We start from the raw sequence: 27,948 nt of genomic DNA, 5'->3' as shown, positions 1-27,948 counted from the left end.
GATTTGGCTCGGAAATCCTGCTGAATTTTGCAGTTACCTGTGAGTTGGGAACTGCAGTGCAACGCTTACCCAAAGAGAAAAGAACTCAGCTAAAGTGTTTCAGAATTTGCTTCTATCAGGACTCAACTTTGAATTGTGAAAGGAATTGTAAAATCATGGTACTAATAGATGCTAAAAATGGAAATGTAAACAAGTATCTAAACAATCAATAGTGCTCTGTCACTAGACTCAGAAAATGCTTATTCTCTGGAAAGGCCTTTTCCCCTTGGGCCCAAAAGGATAAAAGACAGCTTTTTTACTTTTTGCTTGTCAACATGTTTATCTCAGATATTAAATCATCCTGATCTTTTCATATGTGTATCTCTGAAAAAAATTATTTTATAAAAAATAGTGCTACAGTTTGTACCATCAGTAGGCCTGACAGTCAAGCACAGAGGAAAAGGGTTAGAACTTTGGTTATTTCCAGAGTGTTTTATCTTTTTCAAGTGCGCAAATGGTACTGATGTACTATTTTTGAGGAGATAATTTTCTGCATATTTTCTTTACCAGAAAAGAAGACTCGGGGGGGACGGGGGACGGACGGACGGGGGGAGGAGATGTCAAATGGGCTGATTGTCCCAAACAAGAAGGTGGCGGTCTGATGTACTCAATCTAGCTGCGGACAGCTCTAGTCAGTGGCCGATAAGGATATTTCTGCACACATCATTGGTACTAGATCAAAAAAATCATTCAAGAATGTATCTGCCTTTATAATTATTGCAATATTGTTTCTTAAATGAATGGTGTTTTTTGATTAGGTATTTAAAATGAGTAAAAGCAGGTAAATAAATCATTTAGATCAGAATAATTTAGAGTAATATATTTGGAACTACAGGGAAGCCATAATTGCTCCTGCCTTGATACAAGACTATTACTTAGTTTCATGCCACGTCAGTAGAAAAGTCCAGTTGCAGATGCTGAAATACAAAGTGGGCCAAGGTCTAAGCACAGGAGTTAGTTCACCAGAGTGTAAATCTAAGCTGGAGTGTAGCTCTGAAGAATTAAGGAATAAAGCAGGAATCTGAGGCCTCGTGGATGGGAAAAGGTAATAGGGTGAGTGTGAGCAATGCCCCCACACGCTAAGGGACAGTTAACACAGGGTCATATTTAGTTTCTGAACATTCAAGAGTCCCGGTGCGAATGCTGCAGTGGTGGCAGCAACTTCCACAAGGCCTTGCGGCCCCTCGGGGGAAGCATACTGCTCTGCCCTTACACTAAGTAGCTTCAATGCAGCTCTGATAACAGGCTCCCCTCAGGTGCATGGGGAGCCCCTGATGCAGAGCAACTGTCCCTGCCATACCTCCTCAGCCCTTGTGCCATGCTGTGCCCCAGCACCAAGGATGCTCCCCACATGCTGAGCATGGCCACCTGGGTGGCAGTGGCAGAGAAGCCTTCTCTGCCACAGCTGAAACCCATTGGTCTCAAGGCAGACACACCTAAACCTGCCTGGATGAGAGGCCCCGAGCAACCCCAAGAGGGTGGCACTGCACCCCAGGTGCTTGGGAGCCATTATGGCACACGACAATGCAGGGTGAAGAGTCAGCTCAGCCTGCCCCGGGTCTTTAGGACACAATACCCCATCTCCATCTTGCCTCCAGCTTCCCAGGCTGAGGGGGCTGGGGGCCGGTGGGGCTCAGAAAACCATGTCTAGGTGCTGCAATACTAAATTGCTTCTGAGGGTGGGGGACAACCTCAGAAAAATCCTCACAGGAGCACGTAACAAATGCCTTCCCCCTTCTCCAAAGCCAGGCTGGGGCACCCTGCCTGTAGCTGTTTACCGCGGTACAGCCTCGCTTTTCCTCCACAGCAGGCCGGAGAACAGCCCGCGTCTCCCGCCTCATGGAGGGCGGGACGCTACGGCGCAGCACCGCCCCGGGCCGCCGGCTCCGCGCAGGCGCCGTGCGGGCAGGGCGCGCCCCGCCGCCGGTGGGCTGGGCCGGGCCGGGCCGGGCCGGGCGGCGGCAGCGCGGCTGCCAAAGCGGAGGCAGCGCGGACGAGGCGCCGGGTATGGCTCCGCCAGCGACGGGCGGGATCCCGCCGACTGCTCCCTCGGTGGGCCCGACGGCTGCCTGGCTGAGGAACCGCTCCACTCTCGGTGGGTCGCTGCGGCCTCTCTCCTTCGCTGCGGGTGGTAGCTCCGTCGGAGGGGAAGCTTCAAGCCGGGACCCCGTCGCTCCCTGCCGGTGGCCCCTGAGCTTCCCCGCGGGCTTCCGCGGCGGGGTGTGCGAGCCGCGGGGCCCCGCCGGCCTCTCCCGTCACTCGGGTGCCTCGGCTGACCCCGCTGCTTCTCCTCCCCACCCCCCACCCCCCCCCCCCGCCGCCGCCGTGGGGCCGAAGCGGGTAACTCGGGGGTACCTGGCGTTTGATTCCCTGCTCCACGGCCCGTGGGAGAGTAGCAGGAGGGGGCACGTCCCCCTCCGCCCTGCCCCCTGGGTAGCTCGGGGCGAGCGGGGGAGCGAGCGCTCCGCGGGCGCAGCGGCCGAAGTGTCTCCCGCCTGTCAGCCGGGCGGTCCCCGCGGAGCGCGGCCATCGGTGGTGACGGCGGCGCTGAGGGGGCGTTCGGGCGGGAGCGGGGGCTCCTGGGTCCCGGGTCCCGCTCGGGCGGGCTGGGAGAAACGGTGCTGTCCCCGTTCCCCGTGACAGTCTTTTCAGCGATAAAACGGTTCTTAATGTCGCGACAGCGCCTGCCCCGGACTGTTAATTTAGTCAGCTAAGGCCACAAGTTGCAGAAAAAAGGAAAGAAAAAACCCTAATGAGCTATACAAACTCGAGTCTGGTAACTCTTCCTAGTTGATTTCACTTTAAGCTGGAATCGGATGGTTCGCAAGGTAGACATGCATCAAAGAATTGCTTCTACTTCACCGTCTGTTTGTTGTGACATTAAACTTGGCTTAGTGTTTAGGTTGTGGAAATTCAGTTGACTGTAACCCTTGAGATCTCTGAAGAACACTCACACATGTACAAGCGCCAGAGGAAGTTAGTTTTAAATGACATTTTCTTTGTTTATATCTAACCCCAAATGTTATGGTACTAATTATCTCGAAGTGAAACTGATGTTGTTGCCTGTGTAGTCTGAAGTGCTTTTTTGTGTGTTGTCTATGCCTCTCAAACATTTGTGTTTAAGCTGATGCTCGTTTTTATCTGGTGTGATTTTCAACTTGATCAGCTTTGTTACCTTTGGGTAGTATGACATTAATAAAGAATGTACCAGCTTGTCTTAGAGTAAACTTTAAACTTAGTGGGAATGGTTAACATGGGCATACTTATTAGCATGAAATTAAGCAGCAAATGTTTCTAGTCTTTCTATATTTACTTTTGTACCTCTGTAATTATTACTTGGTGCAGGCCAGCTTGGTCAGAAAGCATTGAGATATCTACCATGTGCTATTTGTTTTCTGAAAGCAAGAGGAATAGAAGGCTTGTCAACCAGTCCATCCTTCTCTTCAGGAGAGCGGAAGGAAATAAGTACCGCTAGGCACAACTGGGGCCAGTAAAATGGTACTAAAGATACTAGCATTATCAGACCTTTTTTTCCCCAGCTAATCGATTTCACTGAAAGAGTTTAAGCATTTTGAATTTCAAATTTCTGTTGACTGGTAGCTAGTGCTCTCCGAGGCCCCAATTCTTATTTTTTTCAAGTTTTGTATGCAGAGGAGGAGAGGAATTGTGGATTTTTCTTCTCTTCTTGATCATGACCATCTCTTTTTTTTTTTTCTCTCAGTTGCTTTAGTGTAGAATATTTTTTAACAGATAAAAAATTAATTTGCTCTTTGATGGTTGTTACTTTGGCATATTACTGCATGTTTCTACATGTTGAGATTATACAGTTTACCTACTACTGGCATCTTGAAGAGAGTGTAAACAGATGTTTTAGTAAACCAAAGGATGTGTATACATAGGCTTGTACTGACTTTTTACAAATGTTTATACTCAGGATTGCTTTATTGAGCTTGAAGGCAGTTATGCTGGAGGACTGTTAGTATGCCATGTGGATTGGTAGGATATAATAATGATAGCAGTAATTTAATCTGGTGTATTTAGATGAATAGGATTGTGCTTATGAAAGCTAAAAGTTGGCAAGTCTAGCAGGAAATGAAAAAGCTATGAAAAAATTTTCTCCTTCCTCTGAGTTTGCAAATGCTTTCTGTCAGTTTATCTGCTGTATTTTCACACAGGAGATACACTGATTTTGGTTAAAATTGATTTTTGATTCTCTAAACTAGTGTGGATGTTAGTTTGCATAAATGCATTGATATGATGTGTTTGGTAGCATTGATTTAATGCTGCTCGCTAGATGCTGCTTGCAGTTGTGAATTTACCTGTGATACGGCATACTTCTAAACATCTGGTGTGTCCAGGAAGGATTTTTTTTTTAAACAGCCAGACTGGTGAAGTGTGCTTTATTAAATGCATGTGGTAGCTGCATGCAGTGCATAATTTATTTGAAAACTGAAATTTGAGGAAAAATTTTCCAACAGAAATGCAAATGCATCAGTTTTATGTATTTTTGCAGTAGGTGCTATGTGCTGCTGAAGTAGTGACCAAAGCAATTACACCATAAGCACTGCAATTTTAACACTGGTAAACAGTGAAACATGAGCTTTTTGTCTCTGTATATGTTTCTGCAGCATTATCAACCACATATTGTGTCATACACAAGGAATGGACTGAGTCTCTGTTACTGCCCTTCATATTGCAATTTTTCCCTTTCTCAACAGAACTGCTCTAGGTACTCTTCTCTCATTGTTTTTATCATTGAATTCTTAATAATGTCAGATACCCTCATGGTGTGATTGTTTGGACTGACTGGGTGACTGACAAGATAATGTATGAGGTTTGGTCTTCCTTTTTGGTTCCTAACAAGCTTTATCTGGGAGTGTAGAAATTGCAATGGTTTAAAATAGTTCAGGGTTATGTGCATTATACAGTAATGCTTTTAGCTATAGTTTGTTTGCTGTTAATAGGACCTATCCTTACATAGGAGGTATCTCCTCTCTGAATCCCCACCTGATGCCCAGGCTTTCAGGGAAGCCCGCCTAAAACTTTTTGCAGACAACTTACTGAAAGTGTTGATAGGGCATGCAAATTAGAAATAAATAGGAATTGGGAAAGAACTCATCAGGGTGGAGACTGATCTCTCAGAGTTCAGAGTAGAAAGCTCTCTTTCCAGACCTACCGCAAAATTTGCCCACGATCACAGTTTTTGTGGTGACTTCAGTGAGCCAAAGACTTGGCCTCTAATTTAAGGACTCTTAGCAGGCTCCAGCTTGAGGTACTATGAAAGACTTGCAGTTTTATGGTTTTGAATACAACGTTGGGTAGCAAGGATGCTGTTAGGTATTATGTTCAGGTAGGTCATCCCCGAGACTTGCTGCGTGTGTTCTCAAAGTAGGTGCAGTTAGAACGAGCTTTAAAGAAATGTGGTTGATCCTTCCACTCACTTTTTTGAGATACTGCTTTTGACAAATGTAATGAAGGTTTTGCGGTCTGTCCTTAACAGCAAACCTTAAACGACCTTGCTTAACCTCTAAGGCAACTGGCATTACTGTTACTAGTTGTTAGTATGTTCTTTCATCATGTGGCTTCCTTTTTCTCATCAAACTTCCTGCTTATTTCACTTATGGTTGTAGGTTCTGATTACTACAAGGAGGCTAGAAGTTAAGCGGAATTTATAAACTTGTTGAATGTTCCTCTTTGATGATAAGTGTTTTTCCTTTGTTATTCAGTTTATGCATATTCCCTAAAGTACAATTTCCTTGAACAATAGACGAAGCAAATGGTAGGCAATAGGTTTTCTTCACTTAAGAGTTTTTTCCTCTAGAAAATAAACTTTTTTTTAACCTGTTCTTTTCTGCCTTTTCTAGTTTGCCTGGTCTCTTCTGTAGCTACCACCTTACTAGTAAGGCAGAGAAGCCCAAACATTTCCTAAAGATCTTTGTGTTTGCCTGTTTTAGGCAGTGATATATTTTGACTTGTGATTGAAATTGCTTGTTATTTCATCTGCTTAGTTATGCAAAGGCAATTTGACTGTAGTGTCCAGAATAGATAAATACTATTTAAATCAGATAACTCTTAAAAAGTATATTTAATTTGAAGTCGCAGTGAACTGTTCTGGCTAAATTTATTATCGTTAAAATAACTAAGAACCTGTATTAAATCAGTACATAATTACTGTCAGAGATCTAAACAAATTCACTGCTAAGCACTTAAGAATCTAAAAAGTGAAATTAGACTTTGATAACAGAAATCTCTACTGCCGCTCTAGTAGAATGCTTTATTTTATATCTAAATAAGTTGAATGTACTGAATGAAAGTAAATAGCTGATTTAGAGCTGCTTTCTTTTAAGAAAATACCCATCACTTCTGAAATGCCAGGGGACATAAGCTGGCCATTTTTGGCATTTAATTAATTTCACTAAAACTCCATTACCTTAGTAAGCTTTTAAAAATAAAGTTAGTTTTCTTAAATTCTTGAGAGTGAGGTATTTAGCGTGTATTTAGGAAATTGAGCTAATAAACAATTTTTTTATTTTTATGCCTGAATTTAAAAGTGTGTAACTTAAAATCAAAAAAGATTTACTTTAAGTGATACTTAAAATGAATGCTTTAAATCAAAGCGTACATCCATCTGCCTTAGCTGTCCGGCCTGGAGGTAGGAAGTGTTGTTACAGTTTAATGCAGTTCAGAGTATACTTCCCCTAGAGCCAGGAGAAGATGAAGCATTAGGTATGATCATCAGATGCCTTTTCCTTGCAGGGTGAACTGAGGTCACAGCTGCCTGGCCATTCCTCCTTGTGGCGTTGCCAGCTTAAGCAGTCCTTTGACTATGCCCTGTAAACTGTGTGTAGGTCCACATGGTGAATTGAACTGGAAGTGATCCAGGTATGAAAGAAAGAAAAAGGAAAAAAAAAAACCCACCCAAAAACAAAACAAAAAAACCCCAAAAAACCACCCAAGCAAACCATATTCTGTCTAAATTATTTTGAATCTTAAGTGACTGCTCTTTTTCCACAGATGGGTGAACTGGCACATTAATGGTAAGGAGGGGGAGAAATGCATAAGCTGATGTTGCTACTGAGATGTGTTTTCTAGCTATGCCTAGCTGAGATGTTTGAGCAGGTCATATGCCATATCTGAATATTTCATTTGTCTTGTACTTAAGTAGGTTGTACATTGATCGTATTTAATTTCTTTAAATATTAATTAACATTAAGGCAAACAATAGTTTGTTTCTGTATACTGTGAGATTGATAGTTACATTTCATTTTCGTGCCTGAAAGCAGGATATACGATCATGTAACTGCTTGAACTTTATGGAGAAGATGATAGTGAATATGTATGTACTTATTTTTAGTAGGTAGATTGCTAGAACAATCAAATTCATAAAATGTAAACAAAATTCTTTAAAAGGCAGGACATGAGAAATAAATGGCATGGGCGTAATGGGCAAAATCCAGAGTAACCAAATAGGATTCTTTATCAGTAGAGCAAAGAGAAGATTACATCATTGTTTATGGGCTACTTTCTGTAAATTAAACAATACAAAACCAACTGTAATCAGCTCGAAGTAATCAGCTAGATGTAGATTATGCTTAAGTTTAGTATAGGAGATTTAGAAAAATAAATATAATGCATTATTTTAATGATGAGTTTTATATTGCTTATGTAACAACTAAACAGGTTTGATCTTTGTTACAAGAAGAGTTTATTTTTCAAGAATCTGAGTTGTTCTTTAAGCAATTTCTAGAAGTTTCTCATGTGCTTTATGAGAAGTTTGAGAATTGTCTATTTAGATCAATACTAAAGGCAAAGCTTTGAGATAACTGGGGCTCATATTGGGGAGGTCCTAGTGATCATGCCAAGTGTAAAATCTTTTCAAGTACATGCAGCTAAAACCAAGGAAAGAGTGATTCTGTAACTCAGCGCAAGCAGAATCTGATACTGTGGTAGTAGATACTAAAGGAGCAATTGTTCTGACCCTCCACTTGCAGTGAGAAAGAAAATAGGTGTGGAGGGCAAGCTATTACCTTTGCACGATCTTTAGCCATGCTTGGCAGATAGCTGTCTAGGTACAGTTAATCCTGCTTTTTGACAGTGGGATGACCTCTCTAAGGTGCTGCCATCTCTCTTTTCTGCGAGTTTATAAAACCTTAAGGGGAAAGAAAGTCTGTTACAGAGCAATACCTTTGCTTAGATGGCCTGCTCCAGCTTCGTTTTTATCACAGCCTTCAAGACATTGTAGTCTTGGAATATTTTTGTGGTCAAATGTTATTTTACTAATATGGAGGGAATACAGTGTTTAACTAGAATGTTAATAGATATGTCTAGGCCATGTGAAAATTGAAATTTAATGAAGGATGAAATATTTTTTAATTAATGTGCTAACTTTTTTCCTCCTATATTCTGTTTCCTAAAGGTGCTGTAAAATTTTCTTGAGCCATTACTGAGATGGAAGAACACTATCTTTGTGTCAGAGTAGTAATGATTAGAACCAGTGTAAAAGACTTGTCTGAGGTTGACTATCCTTATATTTTACTTTTTAGGTAAGGATTAAGTAAGGGTAGACAATATTCAGGTTCAATACCTAACATACGCATTTTTAAGCAAACGAGTACATGGGAACTGAATTAGTAGCATGACTGCAATCTGTGATCTACAGCTTAAGCATCACTTTAAACGTGCAGAATATTGCTCCTAAGTCTTTTTATTTCGATCACATCTTCAAGTAATTTTGATGTGTAGACTGGTATACAATGACAGATATATAAAAATCCCAGGACAGCAAAACACCAAAGCAAATTAATTTCTACATGACTTGAGTCAAGGAAGATTGCTGTGGCCTGAACTTGTCATTAAAAACCACTGTGAAGCAACATCATACATCATGAGAATGAGGTAGACTATCAACAGTCTGTTAATAAGCATAATATGCCTCTGGGGAAGAGGAATAGGGAACATACAATGGATGATGTAGCCATGACTTGGGACATAAAATATATTGTTCACTAGCTATGCAAGCCTTGTTTTTGCATTATGTCATAACTGCTGAGGTTTCTGAGGGCAGACTTCTTGATATGTGTAGGGTGTTTGATAATGAAAGCTGAGTGCTTTGCTCTGCTTATAAGGTTACACAGCACCAAGTATTTGATCCAGCTAATTAATTTCTTCTGTGATATTTTTGGTTTGCTTTTGGTGAATTTTTACATCTCTGAAGATAAAATGAATGGCGTTGAGGAGTTTATGGACTTGGTGTAAATTATGTATTTATATAGGAAGATTATTGATTTAATGTTTTAATAGTAATAAGCAAAATACCTTGCAAAGTTGTTTGTATCTTGTTGAATTTTAATGGGAGAATTAGATTTTTAGGTATCTAAGGACAACTGAAGAAAAATCACATAGGATTATCTATATAGGCTGGTATGTTGGAATATCTGTTTGTTAATGCATTTTTAAATCGAAAAAAAATTAAGTATGTTTTCCTGCCTAGTTCAAAAGCTCTTTAAATCTCAATCCAATTGGTGGACTAATCTATGCTACAGAGTATTGAGTTGATAAATTCTGAGTTTTTCAACATCCTTCTGTCAGGGAAAAAAAGTGCCAGTATAGGCACAGTTCTGGTATATTTTTTTAATTTTCTTTTAACTTGTATAGGTTGCATCTCTCCTTTGAGAATTTGTCTAGATTGTCATCACCTTTTGACTGCAGATTATATTGTAGCTGATGAGGTTTTCTCATTGGTGTTTCAGGTGGCAGTTTACAAGCAGAAGTACTAAACTAAATCATAAAACAGATTATGTAGGTAGAAAAAGAAACAGAAAACAAAGAAACTCAAGCCATGGTTCTTACCATGCAAGCATGTACAGGTGATATATATTAGGTAGGCTGGGAATATCAACCTGACTAGTTTCTGATGGTTTGCTTTTTTGGAGGGTGGGGATGGTATTTAGTGATTGCTCAGCAGTGATCTGTCCTTCTGAAAATGCAATGAAGCTGTCGCTGGAGTTGCTTGTGAACTTGATTTGCTCAGGTTTATATAGAATTTTTTCTTGTTTGCTGTGAACATTAATAGTATTTGGGAACCATTTTCCTATTTCCTTTGTATAATTGTTTTCTGTTGTTGATTGTATGCAGCTTTGTGAATCAGCTTTGTGTTTTAAATTGTATGTATGTTTTCAGTGGCTGTGTCAAGCTGATGGGGTTTCAAGTTGATGATTTAAAAATAATTATGTAGAACATCACACTTCTTTTTTTTACACATAATTAATCCTGCCCTTTTTTTTTGGAGCATACTCTGAGACTATGGGTCTATGTTACTACACTTATTTTAGGAAAGCTTGTTCTAGATGTGTTCATCTGTCCTTGCTCATGGTTGCTTATTCCCCCACTTCAGCTTACTTAGCCTCTTGATTGTCTTGGTAGAGCAGTTTACCCAACCACAGGTTATACTGATTCAGTAAAATGACTGCTTAAAAACTGAAGGCTTTTTGAGGCATTTTTTCTTAAACCCTGGTCATCTTGGTAATTCAGTTTAAAACTGTTTTCAGGGCTACAGTCTGTCAGGAGCACAGCCAGTGGGGGTAGCAGAGGACTGAAAGGGAAAGGACCTCTTTGGAGAAATCATAATGAACCACAACTTGGAGAGTCTGAAGCATGCAATAGCCATGCGATAAGGCCCACTTGCTCTCTAGGTTTGAAGTAGGAATTATCTGCCACAGTTATGGAGAAAATACTAAGAGATGTTATTTGTTTGGGCAATGCATGCCGCTCTTGCCACAAAGAGAGGTAGAAAACGTAAAAAGCTGAGTTGGATTTATTTTGTGGCCCTTCCACCTGTTAGCTTGACTAGTAAGTGGCTGTTGATGTCTTAGAAATAGTGTAGTAGGTCTTTCCCATCCATTCTTAAAATGGATAATGTGCAGCAAAATCCAAAGCATCTGCCTATTTTTGTCTTGTATTTGAACATGAAGGGTGCTTATTAATACCCTTCTGAGCTTGTGATGTATACTATTTAAGTTGGATTTCTTAGATTCTGAGATGTTGTAGTCATCAATAATACTTCTATGGTGTGATGGCTTTTCTCCTGCCTGGGAAGTAAATTAAGCTACTTTGTGTGATTAAGTGGGGGACTTTGTAGGTGTGGCTACCTGATGAGTTAGCAAAAATAATAAAAACCACCCTTTTATTTTGGTATATTAAAACACGAATTATAAATTCTTAGAAAGCAAATAAACTGTATGTAAGATCAACTTCCTTAGTTATATGATTGTATCCATTATCCTTTCCTGTCTTTTGTTTCCTTGTAGTGTAAAACAGTTGCAACCTTAAAGTGTGAAATTGTATATATTGTTCAATTGTCCTACTCAGGCATAAGTTAAAGCTTCTAAGGGTTACTTATCTAGTAAATTTTGCATACAATTATCTGTGGGATTGCTGGCCTCTCTTAAAAGTGAATAGCTTTCTCTTTTGGTTTTGGGAGCAAGCTAGACCACCTGGCTTTGTCCAAAGCAAACATCCTGAGATTTTGTTTTAACATTCAGCCTTGTGATCTGTTCTGTTATTTGTTTGCATTTCTTCCCATTTTTCTACGTTTCTACTATTGCCTAGAAAATTAGTTTAGAGAAATGCTTAACACATCTTTTTTTCTTTTGCTAATTGGGGTTTTATCAATTATTACTTCCAAGAAGTTCTAGTGTCTTTTCACTTTGAGCAAGTCTTGTGTATTACTTACTATTGAACTGGCAATTCAAGACTGTCCTGAAAAATTCAGAAATACTTTAAAAATAAAAGGCTTAGTGTTTTGATATAAAGAAAACTAAGGTAAATACCTAACTGCAGTTTTAAAAATCTTTTCATAGCTATCTGTCACCTTACTGGTATTTTTCAAATACAACTTAGTTATACAGCCAATGCAGTAGAGGTGTTTGTGGAATAATGGTCTTTCAGCAATTTTCTGGAGGCTTCCATTATTTTTTTTTTAAAGGGAGAGATTTGATTGTTCTAGACATTTCTGTTGTGAAGCTGTCACTGTCATGTAAATGTTTTTTGAGTCTTCACTCTTCAACCAGTTTCATTAATGGAACAATTCTGAATTGCCTTGTCTATTTTAATACAAGTAGATGGAAAGTATCTTGAAATAGTGTTAGATTTTTTTATTGATCTTTTTGTTGTCATTCTTTCCTACGTCAAAAAATTTGTTTTCAGCTGAAGTGGAGGAGAAGAATAGAGGGTAGAAATGCAATAATATCCTTGCATGTTGGAAGAGTAATATTTAAATTTTTATTATATGGGGTGGGGAGTGTGTATAAACTGTAGAGGCTCAGAAGGAATTTTGAGTATGCAAACATGTATTTTTGGATTTAGCTGAACAATTGAACTTGTATACTTTTATATTTGATATATGAGAAGGTACTGAGATTTTAATTTATTTGTGTATATTGGCCATAAAAGTGAGCAAATATTGGAACAGGTTGCCCAGAAATGTTGTGGAATGTCCATGCTTTAGGTGGAGCTTACCTGTGCAACCTGATCTAATCAGAGCTGGTTTTAGCAGCATTTGGACTAATAACCTTTAGAGGTCCCTTCTAATATAAATATTCTATACCTTTGGTAGTTCAAAAGCCCAATCTATAACATGGAATATACATCTGTTAAATTCAGAGCTTAATTGAAACAAAAATGCTTAATTGTGGGTATAGAGTTAGTGTGTGTCTATGCTGCAACTTAAATTCTTTGCAAACAAAAAAAGCCTCTTTCCCATCCTGTTTCAAGTTTAAATACAAAATGGTTTCCAAGTCTTAAACAAGTGAAGAACGAGCCCACGTATGCTGATGAGTAGAGGGTAAATTCTTCTTTCTTCTTTCTTTTGTGCTGTGAAATCCCACTGTTAAGAAAAAAATTAAGCCTATTTCTCTCACACCTGATAACTTTTCTTTGCAAGGGTCAATACTAAATCCTGTACTTTTATATTAGGGAAGAATTCACGTTTTTTTTAGCAATTTCGCATGAACTTGGGACCGGAGGAATGGTATGGCATTTTCCTCACTGATGAGAGCAAGGAGCAATGGTGGTGTTACTCTTCTGTGAAATATGTGAGCCCTCTTGTTGAGATTACAAGCCTGTCAGGCTAGAATATTTTGTTCTTCACTGTTATATTGAAGATATATCATGTGCGTTTTTTGTATGTTAGATGTTTTGTAATTGTTTTATGAAGAGGGAATATCTACTGTTACAGGTGTGAGTTCTCAGCTGGTAGAGTGTGTGTTGCCCATTCAAGTCATCACAGAACGTACATCACATTGACACTATGGGGTTTGCTCACACTTGTAATTTTCTAAATACTTTGAAGTGATTTACAGTGTATAGTAATAACTGTGTTTATTCATTTACGTAGGTAATGGAGAGTTTCTCCAGGTTTTGTCAAGCTATGACTTACAGACAACTACTTTGACAACTAAAACTGATGGCAGTGATGGCAAGGCTGAACACCTAGAGTATATTGCCTTTGCATTGGTTCCTGTTTTCTTCATCATGGGTCTCTTGGGGATCCTCATCTGTCATGTCCTCAAGAAAAAAGGGTATCGTTGCACAACAGAGGCTGAACAAGTAGAAGAAGAAAAACTTGATGAAAAAATAGGTAATCAACAAGTCTAATAAACAACTTCCTATTTCTCTACCTTGCAACTACTATGGAATACCTTATTGTGAGACTTCTGTCATTTCTCTGTCTATATTTGACATCAAAACAATATTAAGAAAAATATTTTTGTTATCATTATGTGTCTGTTGGGTTTTGATCTTTGCCAGTCAAAGGTAGGAGTGTTCCAGTTTCCCATGCAAGTCCTCTAACATCAGTCAAGAGCTTCCAGAGGGATCAAAGTATGCAGTATATTTGTTTGCAGCTATACACTGCAATCAGTCACTAGATTGCTTTTCTGCATTCCACGTGCTATTAGCAACAAAGTATTATTATACATAATTCTATCTGAGGAGTGACAAAAAGCTGCTGTTTAAAGCCTAAAAATCTTAGTTTTATGTTTAGCAATCTTAATTTGTTCCTGTTGTGCTGCTGTTCTCATCTCCCCTCTTGTTATAAAACTGAGCCTTTGGACTGACTGTGTACATTCTGTTTTATGTAATGTGTGCTGCTTATAACTTTTTCTTAAAGATACCTTTGTTTTTGTTCTAATGTTTGTTCGTTTGTCCTCTTTGTTTTATGATTCCTTATGCCCATCTACTCTTACTTGAAAAAACCCAAGAAAAGTGTTATCACTCAGGAAAGGCTATATTAACCCAGTATAGCATTTGGCTAAGTAAATACAAGGGCCAAGTCACTTGTAAATACTTAGGGCCTCTTCCCTTCTCCCAATTAATTACTGTCAGTAGGTTCATAGTAAGTGCAAATTACAGTGGCTCTGTGGTAAGGGTAGAGCTTCGTGGTGTGGTAATGATGTGTCAGTATGTTCTTAAGCAGTTACTGCCTGGGGCATGTATGCAGTGCATGGGACTATCTGATCTATTAGTTCACTTGAGCGGTAACAGCAAGGTGAGTGGTAATGAAAAGGGGGGACAACTTTTAGGTCTTAGTTTGGGGAGGTAGCTGTGTCCTAAGTTGCATTGCAAAGTTGCAGGTATTAGGATGAAGATGAAGCGTGGGTACAGAGATGGGGAAGCCCCTAATTTACTACTTAGGTAAGACCCTAAATTTGACTCTATCAAACTTGCCTCAATCCTGTGATTTTTTTTTTAATTTTTTTTTATAAAGCTAGTCATAACAATTATTAGGGAAGGACAGAGCTGTGCCTCCTCATTGTTCTATTTCTCTCCCCGATCTTTCTCTGCCTTCTGAGGTTATTCTGGGGAAGCTTCCAGTATTGTTAATGGGTGCAATCGATTCCAAAAGTATTAAGTATAGTCATGAGGTTTCTTTCTTAAATCCCTTGCTCCTGTAGTCATATGATAATTTTTTTAAAATTAAAAAAATCAAATGTTATGTCCTTGTAGATGTGGTGAAAAGCTTAAATTGAATCCCTGTTATACTAGAAGCCAATAATACCTATTTTAAAATAGTGACTTGAGATAGCTTAATGATTTTTTTTTGTTTGTTTTTTTCTTCCCTATTGTTAGGATTAGAAATACTGCTCTCTTGTTTGTCTCCTCCTTACTAGCTATAGAAGGAATCTTGACGTACGCTTGTGAAATTGAGTTTATTAAAGTCTTAGATGAATGTTAGAGCTGATGTGTAGACTCATAGAATCATAGAATGGTTTGGGTTGGAAGGGACCTTAAAGATCATCTAGTTCCAACCCCCCTGCCATGGGCAGACACACCTTCCACTAGACCATAAACTTTCGTTTGTATTTTTTCCTGAATAAGGACTAAAACATCTTATCTAAGCTTTCCCTCCAAAGTGACAATAGATCTTGTCTTTTTTTAATGTAACTTCTTCTGGTGTGTGTTTGTTTTTGTTTTGGCTTGGGTTTTTTTGTTTTACTTTGTTTTAAAATAACTCAATTCTTGATTCTGAAGGCCAAGATATTGACAACATATTTATTTCCTTGCACAGAAATGAATGAAACTATACATGAGAATAGCGACACTGTGGGACAAATTGTTAACTACATTATGAAAAATGAAGGTATAGTATTGTGATATTGAAATTATAAGCCTTTGTGATGGTGTTCTATAACAAATGTGTTTTTTCAGATATTCTGAGGATATGGTATGTTCATGTGTTTTCATTTAATAACCATTTTGTACATGCTTAACTCTTCGAGATTGCCTTCAGAAGGCAATAAATTCAAACAAAATAGGGAAGTTTTTTGCTTACCTGAAAATTATTTTGTGTGGTAAGTTTGGTTCATGCATTTCTTGATATTTTAGCTATTTGGGTGTTTGATTTTTTTTTTTGGTTCATCCTTTTGTTTTGTTTGTGAAGTAAAAGCTCAAGGCTGCTTTCTTAATGGCAATGTTTAAAGCATGTGAAACTTTTATGTTTTGACCAGATTAAACTTTTTGTCTTGAAACAATTCTTGCAGCTGTTGTGTGATGAAGGGTTTATGCATAACTGAGACAATAGGGTAGACTAGCCCTAACATTGAATTTTGCACATGATATCTTCATGTGCTGTGTGTGCAAAGTAAAGGATAAAGAAGAAGATATGACTGAAAAAATAAAATCACAGTTAAGCAGCCCATGGAATGCTTGGTTAGTACTTGCCCAGTAGAAGAAGGGAGACCTTATTGCAGCCTATCAGTACTTAAAGGGGGCTTATAAAAAAGATAGCAGCAAACCTTTGAGCAGGGCCTGTTGCAACAGGACAAGGGGGAATGGCTTTAAACTAAAGGGAGGTAGATTTAGACTGGATATAAGGAAGGAATTTTTTACGCTGAGGGTGGTGAAACACTGGCACAGGTTGCTCAGAGAGGTGGTGGATGCCCCATCCCTGGAAACATTGAATGTCAGGTTGGACGGGGCTCTGAGCAACCTGATTTATTTGAAGATGTCCCTGCCCATGGCAGGGGGGTTGGACTAGATGACCTTTAGAGGTCCCTTCCAGCCCAAACTATTCTATGATTCTATGATAAGAAAAATTTAGGAGACTGCATGTCTTGATAGTACAAGAACTTTTAGCCTTTTAATTTTACATTTGTATAAATCAAAGTTCTCCTAAGTATTGAACTGGTTTTGAGTTACTTCTGAATGAAGACTAGTCCTCTGGAAAAGTTGTGGTTTTGGGTTTGTTTGTGGGGTTGGTTTTGTGTTTTTTTTCCTTAATAACTGTTAGGGCTTTGAGCTTGTGTATTTTTCCTTGAGGTTGAGATTAGGTACCCCATGTGTTTTTTAGAATACATGAGCAATTGGTAGTTCTTGGCTGATAATTAATTTACATTTTGTAGGGCTCACTTAAACTGTTTTTAATCTGAAGTTGCTTTATACATGTGAGGTGATGATACTCCTATGGTCAAATGGATGTTTTAAAATTTTTAGAGGTCTTGTTTGGGAGTGTTGTGCAGGTGGCTACGTTATATGGCTTGTATTGGGGCAGAGCTTTGAGTGCAATATGAACTGTAATTTTAGAAGCTCATGTTAAGAAAATCCCAGAGAATCATATTAACACTTCTTTTCCATAATTTTCTCTCATGCCTTTTTGAAGATATACATCATGTAGTCGTCCTTCTTTTAGATGAAATTTCTTTGAGGACCTTTAATTTTGCTGTTTGTTTTTTCCTGAAGTTAGAGCTGTACACTTTTGAAGAGTTCTATTTATTCTCATTGCAGCAAATGCTGATGTGTTAAAGGCCATGGTAGCAGATAGCAGTGTCTTTGAACCTGAAAGGTAATTACTCAACTTTTTAATGCATGTTTCCTGAGGCAGCTAAAAACGTACCCTTTCAAAGGATTTTATTTCCTGAGCGCTTTTAAGACTACATCACTTCCTTGAGTTATCAGCAAGAGGTTAATACTTTGATTTCCTTGTGGTGTCTCTGAGTCACTAAATTTTAATGTATGCCCTGGGTTAGTAACTGGCTCTTCTGGTTATGTGTTCTAGGTGTGTGATACGGATTGATTGCTTTTTGGGCTAAAGATTTACAGGGGCTGCAAATACCTGTTTGCTTTAGGGTGAAGTTACTTACAAGGTGGCTTAGTCCAAAGCTACTCTGACTTGAAAGAACAGAAGCAGCACTCGTTTCATTTGTATGGACGCTAACCTAAAATAGACATCTCTTCCTATGTCTCCTTCTGGTTTACTTTTTTCTTTATAATTGTGGTAATATACGTTGGCTGACCTACCTCTTATTTTTTTTACTACACACCTGTTTAGAGAACTATGCAGAGAAAGTTCAGTCCTTGAGTTGCAGATGCATCATTTGTGTAAAAGTACTTATATCTGTACATAAGGACCTTTAAACTATATCTGTACTACTTTAAATACTCTTCATATGTAACCCTGTGTTCATATTCAAGGCAGAGAAGATGAAGGTTCAAGTAATACTGTGTCACTAATAAAAGAAGTGGGAGTGTATAGTTTTAGCAAAACAGAGTTGAGTATGCAACTGTTTATCACCTATTTTAATGATGAGAGGCTTAGTTATTGAAGAAAAAAAATTGAACTTACAGAAAGAGTTCTCAAGTATAGGGATTATTTTTAAACTTTTATGGTGCAGCAGAAATATTTGTTTGAATTTTAACTCAATCTTTTTGTGTAGGCATGTCTGATGTTATTTTGGGTGTTTTAGACTATTGTTTCAGTGGTGAATTAAAATAGAAGAAGGGGAATGGAAAAAAGATTGTTTGCTCTTATGTCATTTCTGACAGATACTCCTAAAGCTTTAGTAACTGAAGTGCAAATCTACTGTATTTCTTTAAGTTCGGTGCACTATGAAACGCTTCCTAACAATAGGAATAGTAATGGCTAAGTAAAATCTGCACTTCTGCCACTTAAAGCCATTAGTTCCTGTCTTTGCTTCAGAAGTTGAACAGATTTTATTTCCCTTAATAGCATTCTCTTATTTATTTGAAGACCATTAAATGTCTCCTGTCAATATTTTTGTTTTGAAAATAAGCATCCAAGTAACTCCAGTCTTTTACAGCATGTTTTATTTCTTTAATTTGTTCTTTCTGTTCTCCTTTGGAGTCTCCTCAGTTTGTTAGTATTTTTCTTGAAATAACACTTCTAAAACTGGATGGAATGTTCAGCTGAGGCGTGATTAATGCTGAGTGATGTAACTTTAGGTTCACAGGTTATACTCCTGTTATTTCCACTGTGAAATTTGTCCTTTTTAAGCAATGCCATCATAATGATTCATGTTTAGCTTTTGATCTTCACCTTCTTTTTCTGAAGAATGATCGTCTGGCTAGTTGCTTTTTAATCTGGGTTTGTAAAGTTTTTCTGCTAAAGCATTGAAATTTGTGTTACCCTTACTGCCCTGTTACCCATAAGATTCATGTATGTGTGAATGTCTTCCACACACATGCTCTCCTCTGATCATCTGAATTTCTCATCTTGTCCTCTACAGTTACTAGGGGTGACCCAAAGTTTATGGGTACTTTAGCTATTCTTCTATTCCATTATCCAAGGAACTATTTAAAACACTCAATATCATCAGGACCAGAATAACCACATTTAGTATGTCTTTCCAGTTTCATAGTAAGCTACTGATGTATAACCTTCTGGTATGTCTTTTTTTTTTCCTTTCCCCAACAAGGTGTGCTATCTTACGCTACAGTAATTTCACCTTTAATGCACTCAGCTTTAGCTTGCTTTAGGAGAATGTGTTGCAAGACAGTGTCAAATTTGATGCTGAAGTCCAAAAAAGTACATCTTCTGGTTTCTATCTATACTATCTGCTTTTCTGTTTTAGAAGAGATTTGATTAAATACTCTCAATAAATGCCTTTTGGTGGTTGTACTGCTTTTTCTTTCTTTCGATGTACTTTAAAAAAAAAAAAGTTTTTCTGAAGCATAAGCTGAATGATCTGTTGATTCCTTTTCTCTTTGTGGTAGACAGTTTTGCCTCTTTGCAATATTGTGGGACTATGCTCTTCTGTGAGTTCTTAGAGGTACTGTAACAATTCTGAAATAGTTTCCATAGTTCTCCAAGTGTGAAATTAATCAGCTAATTAGATGTCTTCATCAGTATAAGTTAATGTAACCTGTTCTCTTCTATTTTAGCCTGATTTGTTTTCATTTCCTTGCCCTTTGTGTTAGTTACCTTAACCCCATGACTGCAGCTGAATTAATTTACGGAAGTGATTTTTAACTGCAAAAATACGGTATCGGAGGGAACCTTAAACCAGACATCCTCACAAATAAATGGTCCCTGGAAAAACTAGCTATTCACTAGGCATAACTGAAGGTTATATTTTATCTTTTTTTTCCTTTTTAAGAAACAGGTTTTTATAGTAAACATTAAATTTCCTTTATACTTTTTCCTACAGCCCTTTATCTCCTACCTCTCCTGGGAGTCCAACGAGTCCAGAGTCTCCTTTGTCACCTGGTGCTGTTCCGTTTAAACACAGCTGCAAAGGCCATCACTTCCATACTGTTGGAGGAGTAGTAGAAAAGGATGTTTGTACTCGTTGTAGCCACAAACGATGGCACCTTATAAAGCCAGCTCACAAATCTAAAGAGCACAGAAGAAGTCGTCTTGGAGAAGTTACAGTCCTTTCTGTGGGAAGGTAAGACTTAGGTCATTTTATTGTATACTTTTCTTAGGGATGCTACAGTGGCCTGTGTTGGGTCAGATATCCATTGATTCTACTCTGTTTATAGCATAGTGATCGTTTTTTGTAACCCTGTTACTATTAGACTAAAGTTATTTCTGGAAGAAGTAAATGTGTGTGTTTTTTTTTTTAGAACTATGTAAATAGATGGGGATTTACTGTGGGTATAAATCCAAAGCTATTGCTCTATTGATACTGGCTAAAAAGAAACAAGGATTGCACACTAATAAATTCCTCTGTTTCTGAATTTGATACTTCTCAAGTAAGTGTGAGCTATAGAAACCACTTCATTCTGTTTTATTTTCAATTCCTAGCTTATGTTGTAGTTGTCTTAGAAAATTACTGTTCTAAGAAGTAGTACGCAATCTGTGGATTCTACTTTAAAACACAGTTCCCTGAGAAAGTGTGGTTAAGCAGTAGTGAGTATTAAAAGTACATGTAGGTAACAGGAAGGAAGATTGCTCTGAAGTGAAGCTGGGTCCGTGTGGGTGTCTGCTCTGATGTCTAGGTCTTGGGACCGGAAAATGTGTTCCTGTCCATACACTGGGTACTAAGAACAATCTAACTAATCCCTGGGGAAATACAACTGAATCTTTCTTTTGCTTACCTCAGATTTAGAGTCACAAAAGTGGAGCACAAATCGAATTCCAAAGAACGGAAAAGCTTGATGTCTGTTAGTGGTGTGGAGAGTGTCAATGGTGATATGCCTGCCACACCTGTGAAACAGGAAGCAAGTGAAGCACGTGCCATGCCTGTGAAACAGGAGATGCAAGAGAGGAGAAGCTCAGAGTAAACTGCAGGTATCAAACATTGGAAACTCATATTGAAAGTGGTATGTTGTGAAATAAGTGAAGGTAATCAGTAAAGAGAAATGAAGTTGAAAATGTATCAGTACTGAAAGATGAGTTTTCATGCAATTTCAAAAGTTTCTACAGAAGTCTGCAAAAATTATATTTGATCACTCAATGATAAATTGGTAAAGGCTAAATTATCCACCAAATTCTTATCTAATTGTTTGTTTAGACTTTGTGATTAGAGTAGATGTTGAAATAAAAACTACTTTGTGGAGGTGGCATCACTGGTCCAAGAAATAAAACATCTGCGTATTAATTTTTGGCAATAAATGATGGTTCAGATTTAGTGGCAATGTGCTTATTACCCAAAAGAAACAAATGCTGCTGACAGCTGCATCACTGGAATAACTACAGTGCTTCTTCCTTATTCTTGCTGTCCTGTACTGTGCTTGTATAAGGTGACTGCTTACTAGGTACTTCTCTGATAGATCAGTGGAGCTTTGGCTAATAAGAATGGAGACACATGAAAATGCTCGTATCGCAGGGATCTATGGTAGGTTACTAAGCCAGGAAGTTGGGGTTTTCTTCTGAGTCACTAAACTTCAGTGAATTGCTTGAGGTACACCATTAAGCATGTCAAAAATGTGTCTAGCATGGCTTTGGAATGCACCCCTGACTACTATTTTTTTTTTCACAGTTAAGAATGTGGGGGGGAAAGTTAATATGGTTTGCTTCTAACTGATGACGCACTGATAATCTGAAGGGGAAAGGTGATTTTACACAAATGTGATTCAAAATACAGAGCTTGACCCTTGGGGAAGAAAGGGGTTCTGGGGTGACAAAATAAAGGCACTAGATTTGAAGAAAGTGACCAAGGTGCACAGTGCCAAACTCTCTGTATGCTGAGAGAGAGGATAAAGTCATGTTGTGTCAGCTCAGTCCAGTTTCAAACTCTCAGTAACTTCAAATATGAGGGAAATGCACAGGTGGAAATTGGGTATATTTAAAAATGTAACAGGACCCAAAATCCCTCGAGTGTCTTGAGGTTAAATTCTGAAAGGCCAAGGTGCAAGATGTGGCCTTTTCTTTATATCTGTTTATTCATTAAGAAAACATTCTGTAATTGTATCAATTTAGAAAGGAAGACAAAGTAGAGAGCTGGTATGCAATGGGATATTTCCAGCCTTTACTGGCAGCACAGGTATAACTGTTGAACTAAGCAGAGTGTATTTGTCTGGACTCTGTGCCTCATCATTAAATTATACCCAGTTTTTTGGAACCATTGCCATAGAGGAAGAAAGACTTGGAGATGTGGTATGCTTCCAAATGTTTAAAAAGTTGTGGAGGGTAATGAAGTAAATTGTTCTTTTTGCTCAGTGGATAAGAAGGTAAATAGTAGGCTAATTTGCAAGGAGGTGGAGTTCAGGTTTCAAAAATTAAGAAGTTGGAATAAGCTGTCATATCTTTATTGCTGGACACTTGTAAGACCAGGCTGGACAAATGCTTGTCAAAACCAGTGTAAATACAGCTGGCCCTGCCTTGGAGGTAGATGATAGATTGTAAGGATGGTTGGGTTTTTTTGTTTTGCTGCTTTTTCTGTGGCAAATTTTGACAAATCATAGCTTTCTAGTGGCTGCTGTCTCATTGCTACTCTGTAATCTGTGAAGGATCTACAGATGTCAGTGAAAGACAAACTTTACTCTTATTTTCTGATTCAGAATTATGTCCTGGTGCTCAGTTTTTTTGTTTTGTTTTTTTCTGTTGTTGGTAGTGTGGTTTCTTTTTCCTTTCTTCCCTTTTTAAAAATCAATATTATCCAAATGCAATAGGAGATAACCTCTTCCTTCACTGGCTGCATTGGCATTTTCATGCCCAGCTAATTGTTTTGTTACTCCTGTGACTGTTTTTTTCCTTTCTATATCTCTAATGGTAGCATGATCAGACTGTTCATAATATGATTTTTTGACTTAAAGGCAGACTAGTTATCTTCTCTTTAAACATTAGAAATAGAAAGAAAAGGGCGTATATAAAAATAAAGTTAATTCCAATGCACTTTGATTTTAAAAAAGAAAAAAAATCATCTTTTGAAATCACTCTAAAAATGTTTTGGAGTCCAGTTTTCTTTCTAATTTGTTCTTTCCTCTCCTAAATAAGAAAGCTGTTCCCTGTAACCACCTAAAAGTTGTTCTCTAAATTTAAACCATTACTACTTTAATTGAAAAATAAGCTGTTCTCTAGAGAGATATGATAGTATAGCTATAAAAAAATTAAATGTCCATGTATGGCAGCTTTTTATTGTAGCACCTCCCTTAGGATTAAAGTATTGCCCTTTCTGAAAACAAATGTTCTAATAGCAGAGAAATGGCTCCGTAGAATCTCTTGTAAAGGTCTCTCCAGTCCAACAGAATTATTTTGTAAATCATCTGGGAAACTAGCCAGGCCTATTTGATGTGCACTGCAAAAAATAAACAGATCTTGCTTGAAAGACTATGATATTGTTCCCTAGCACGGTTCTAAATCAGTTTTTGTCCACTGCCATGAAAAGCTGCTCACATATAAACAAGTAGTAGTTAGACCTTTACTTCAATTACTTATTTCAGACTTCTAATAAATTATTATAGCTTAATTTACTGAAACTGAACAGATAAGCAGCATTTAAGACTTCTGTGTCTCCAGCCAATAAATTTATAATTATAAGCATATAGCTTTGGAGAATTTGGCTCAGATCTTCAGATGCAGAGGAAGGAGGCAGACACAAATGTGTGTTTAACTACTGCCAGAAAAGGTTTGTTCCGGCATTTGAGGCAGTAGATTTGTGCTTTGTAGCCTGACTTTAACTGCTGTTACTGAGAGTTCCTGTATGAGATGGAATGCCTGGGTTGGGCAGTACCTCCATGATGTAATATTGCTGGTTGCTTGTGTTCACTGCTACTCTCCTTCAGGGCTTTTTTCCCCTAAACTGACATGTTCTTAGTATTTTCTTAAGTGACCTCTACAGTGTTTCAGCTTAGCCTAGTGTCTTGCTGGCTGCATCATTTGAAGTTGTAGCATGTCTTCTCCATGTCTCCGAGGTCCATGTTCTTAGCAGACTCCATTTCATCAGTTAAGTTTAAAATATGCTTAGTGGCACATAAAAAACCAGTAGTAGATATACAGCTGAAAGTTGAAGTCAAAATTTTGAGTTGAGCTCTTGCACATCTGTTGTAAGCTACTGGGTAAACAAAAACTTAAGGTACTGGTGCACTGAAGCTGTGTAACATTTTCCATTCCTGTATCCTTTTCGAAGTTGGGTGTGCTTTGCACTGTGGTGTGATTTTGTCAGTTTGTCCATGTGTTTGTCCATCCTTTTCATGAGTACCAGCTGAATTTTTAGTTCATCTCCTTTAGGATTTCATATGCTAAACTTGCAATGCATGCAACCACTTCATGTGATTGTGCCATTTTTTTTTTCCATTTCAGAGCATCTGATAACTTTTTAATTGGCGTGTTCATCCTAAAACTAATTCTGCTATTTAGGTTTATTTTTAGAATTGTTTTCTTCTCTTGCAGGTGGAACTTTTGGAAGAAGCTTGTCTGCTAGCACTTTGGAGAAAACTGAAAATCTCAAGAGATGCATACTATTTAAGGAAATGTATTTATGGCACTAGCATTTTACAAGTTCTGTGATGGCATCCCTGCAAGGTTAAGCACTTAATGGTTTTTCACGAGTAAAATCAGTAAGATTTAGACAGTAAAATACTATTGAGCTGTGTGGACCTCATACCAAATGTTAGGCTTCATCTTGGAAAGAAAAAATACCTTTCCTGTCCAAACACTTATATGTAAATGCCTTATCAAATAATCTTAATTATTTTGTACTTTGAGCATTTTTAATGAGCTCAATACTACCAGTAATATGATTACCCTATGGATAAACTGTGTTCATCCCTCTGGTCCCTCTGGATTTTTCTCCTCTGTTCTTCCCCTCCAGAATTGACAAGTGTTTGCTGAAGATAAAAGCCTGTCTTCTGGAAGATGAAAATATTCTTTTAATCTAACTGCTATTAGCCAAGCAAAACATACAAGGAAGTAATTATGTCAGCCAAAATCTGCATGTGTGCCTTTAGTGCGTAAGCCCTCGGACTCTGAAGGGTACTTCACAGTACAGTGGTTCAGCTATATGCAGATGTTAACAGTAAATTGTTGTCTTCCCCCCACCTTACCTCTCCCTTACTACTTAACATAGGCTGAAGAGCATCTTTTTCTATGCAGTTGGGTGAGCTCTTGGGAAGGTTACTTTCCTCAAGGCCACTTGTTCTCCCATGTTCTTGTAACTACTCACTCGTATTTGAGGAATGCCTAATAGTTTTGCCTTTCCTTTTTGTTTTTACCCTTAGGTTCCTTATTAAGCTAAGGCAGCATATTTCAACCATTAGATAAGGATATGGAATATTTGGCATTAAAAATTAATGGCGTATATACTAAAGTACTTCAGAGTGGCTTTATTGGACTGAGGGTAGCTGTTTTCATTGGCACCAAAATCTTAAGCCAGTGTCACTCCCTTCATATTTTAAGCGTGACTAACTGCTAAAAATACCAGTGATGGTTTTGTGATGTTAATTCTTTGTGTCTACTTATCATGATCTCTGCTTTACCCTGTTACTTGTTTTTAGGAGGGAAATCTTTGCAATGCTTCAGCAAACTTTGCTGTGTAATGGAAACTGAAAAATAACATTTGTTCTGAGTGCCTAAAAATATAAGCTCTAATTTAATGCATTTTAGTAGAGATTGCACTATATTCTGAGAACTGTAAAGTAACTTAATCTGCTTTATGAACTCAATGAAAATCAGTGTTTGTTTTGAAATTGGTTTGTTTTAAATTAATACTTTCAATCCTTTTAGTCCAAGTGCTCTGTGTTTCTCCTTCAGATCTGAGAATAAGGTTTCTTCATCAGTTCATGCAGTGTTAACAACCAATGTGTACAAAGATAAAAATTAATATTCTTGCTTATATATTAGATACGCCCACATCTTGTCAGGAAACATCAAGTTTATTTCACTCTTGCTGAAAGTATGTGCTGCTGATGGTCTTCCTTCTACTTGTATCCATGAGATACTGCCTGGACCTATCAATATATACTTTCCACCAATGCTATATTTGCTGCCTGTGGGCCCCCCCCCCCCCCCCCCAGCTCTGAAAAGAATAAATAGTTTATTGTTCCTTATAAAATGGATATTTTTAGATATAATTGTCCATCCTTGAGAACACAAAATAACTGTTTGGCCAGGACTGGAACTTGAGTGTTTAGCATCCCTGCTCCCATTAATTTAAACCTGGCTTATGAAATCTCTTCAGTATTTAAGTATAACATAAACACCAAGCTCACCTTACAGGCTTACATTTAATATTCTTGAATTTTTTTCTTCTTCAGGCTTCACTTGATTATTTGTATGAAGAGCTGATATTTCTAGAAGTATTTAATTAGTATTGGTTATAGTAGTTAGCTTTCAGTTTCCAAGAGATTGAGAGCTAGGAGTATAAAATGTTACTGGAAAAAGGGAGTATTGGGCAAAACCAAGCAGTTTCAAGTAACTTTCAGAAAGGAGATACACAGTTATAGACTGTCCCAAAAGCTTTAAAAAAAAAAAAGGGTGTGTGTGTGTATTTTGATAATACTGTGTTTTGATACATGATGGGTTAGTACTGCAAGTAAATTTGCCAAAAGGGTGGAAGACAGTTTAAACAGAAATATGTATTTTTTTACTTAATTTAAAAGTAGTTTCTATTTTGATTCCATTGGAAATATGTAGAATAAAAGAAATGAAAATGTGTTGGATATGTAAAACATTGTTCACCTGTATAAAATGCTTACATAAGGTATTATAAGACCTGATATGTGCAAGAATTTGATTTGCGCATTGCTACTTCAATAAGAGGATTTAGAAACTGTGCCTGTTTCACTGCATTTAACACTACACTGCTATTTTGTAGGGGTATGGATATTGCCATATTAGTCTGCCTTTCTTAAATTTGCATATCAGATGTATTTTTAACAGAATAGTTTATATACAACTTTTGTACTACCAAGCAGTAAATAAAAAATCTTGATTCTTAAGCTTACTTGTGACTTCCTTAAGCTCGCATCCATTGTGTGAAATTTAACCTTTGCACAGTCTTAATGTATAATACAATCTCTTTGCATCTTAAGTTTTTGTTCATTGAGGTAGTGAGGTTAGGTTGTTGTGTGTTGTACTTCAGAGCAGTTTTATTTTCTTGAGAAAGGAGAATTGCAAATATTACTTTAGTTCCATATTTTATATGGGAAAGAAGAAAATCTATGCTTTAATCCAAGCTGGTATCTGATTAGATTAAAGACCTTTTACCTTTAAAGTATCAAGACTTTTAACTTTTTATTATATTTGACATTGAGCTTTTAAAAAAATACACATTATCTTTATTCTCAATTATTTTCATAAGGTATGGAATGAAAAATTACAAATGATAGCTCTTTGCAGTTGCTTCCTCTCAGCCTGTGTCCCTCTGTGATACTATAATGCTTAATTTGTTATGTTCTCACAGATGACTACGCTTTGTAAGTGCCATTAAAAATGAGTTTTGCTGTATGAATAGTGTGAAGGAGGCTCAAAGCAAGTTGTTGTGGCTAGCTGAGATGTAATTATCAGTGTACAATGCTGTTTGCATTTTTTTGTTCTTTATTTCAATGTTCCTAGCTGCATCACACAAGGTCTGTTTTGAGGTCTGTATTTGAATTTTAGAGGTTTATATACAGCTGTAGTTTATATTCAGAATTAAAAAAAATAATAAAAATCCCTCCAGGCCTTAATTTTCAAAGATAATTGAGACACTGCTGATTGTGAAGCTTCTGGAAATTGAACACACTTTCCAATTC

The 27,948-nt window shown here is 37.7% G+C and overlaps 1 protein-coding gene across 1 annotated transcript; it reads left to right on the top strand.

The window, feature by feature from the left end:
* Positions 1 to 1,995: 1,995 nt before the first annotated feature.
* On the top strand, positions 1,996 to 26,220 carry RELL1 (RELT like 1). The gene is made up of 7 exons (XM_076336080.1): positions 1,996 to 2,134; positions 13,433 to 13,675; positions 15,605 to 15,676; positions 17,320 to 17,377; positions 19,980 to 20,219; positions 20,877 to 21,064; positions 24,608 to 26,220. The coding sequence occupies exons 1-6, from the start codon at positions 2,047 to 2,049 to the stop codon at positions 21,055 to 21,057; spliced, it is 882 nt and encodes a 293-aa protein (XP_076192195.1). The 5' UTR covers positions 1,996 to 2,046; the 3' UTR covers positions 21,058 to 21,064; positions 24,608 to 26,220.
* Positions 26,221 to 27,948: the final 1,728 nt, after the last annotated feature.

The sequence above is a fragment of the Aptenodytes patagonicus genome, chromosome 4 (genome assembly GCF_965638725.1).
Source record: "Aptenodytes patagonicus chromosome 4, bAptPat1.pri.cur, whole genome shotgun sequence".
Lineage (NCBI taxonomy): Eukaryota > Metazoa > Chordata > Aves > Sphenisciformes > Spheniscidae > Aptenodytes > Aptenodytes patagonicus.
The sequence above is the reverse complement of the archived record's forward strand: the minus strand, read 5'-3'. Positions and strand labels throughout refer to the sequence as shown.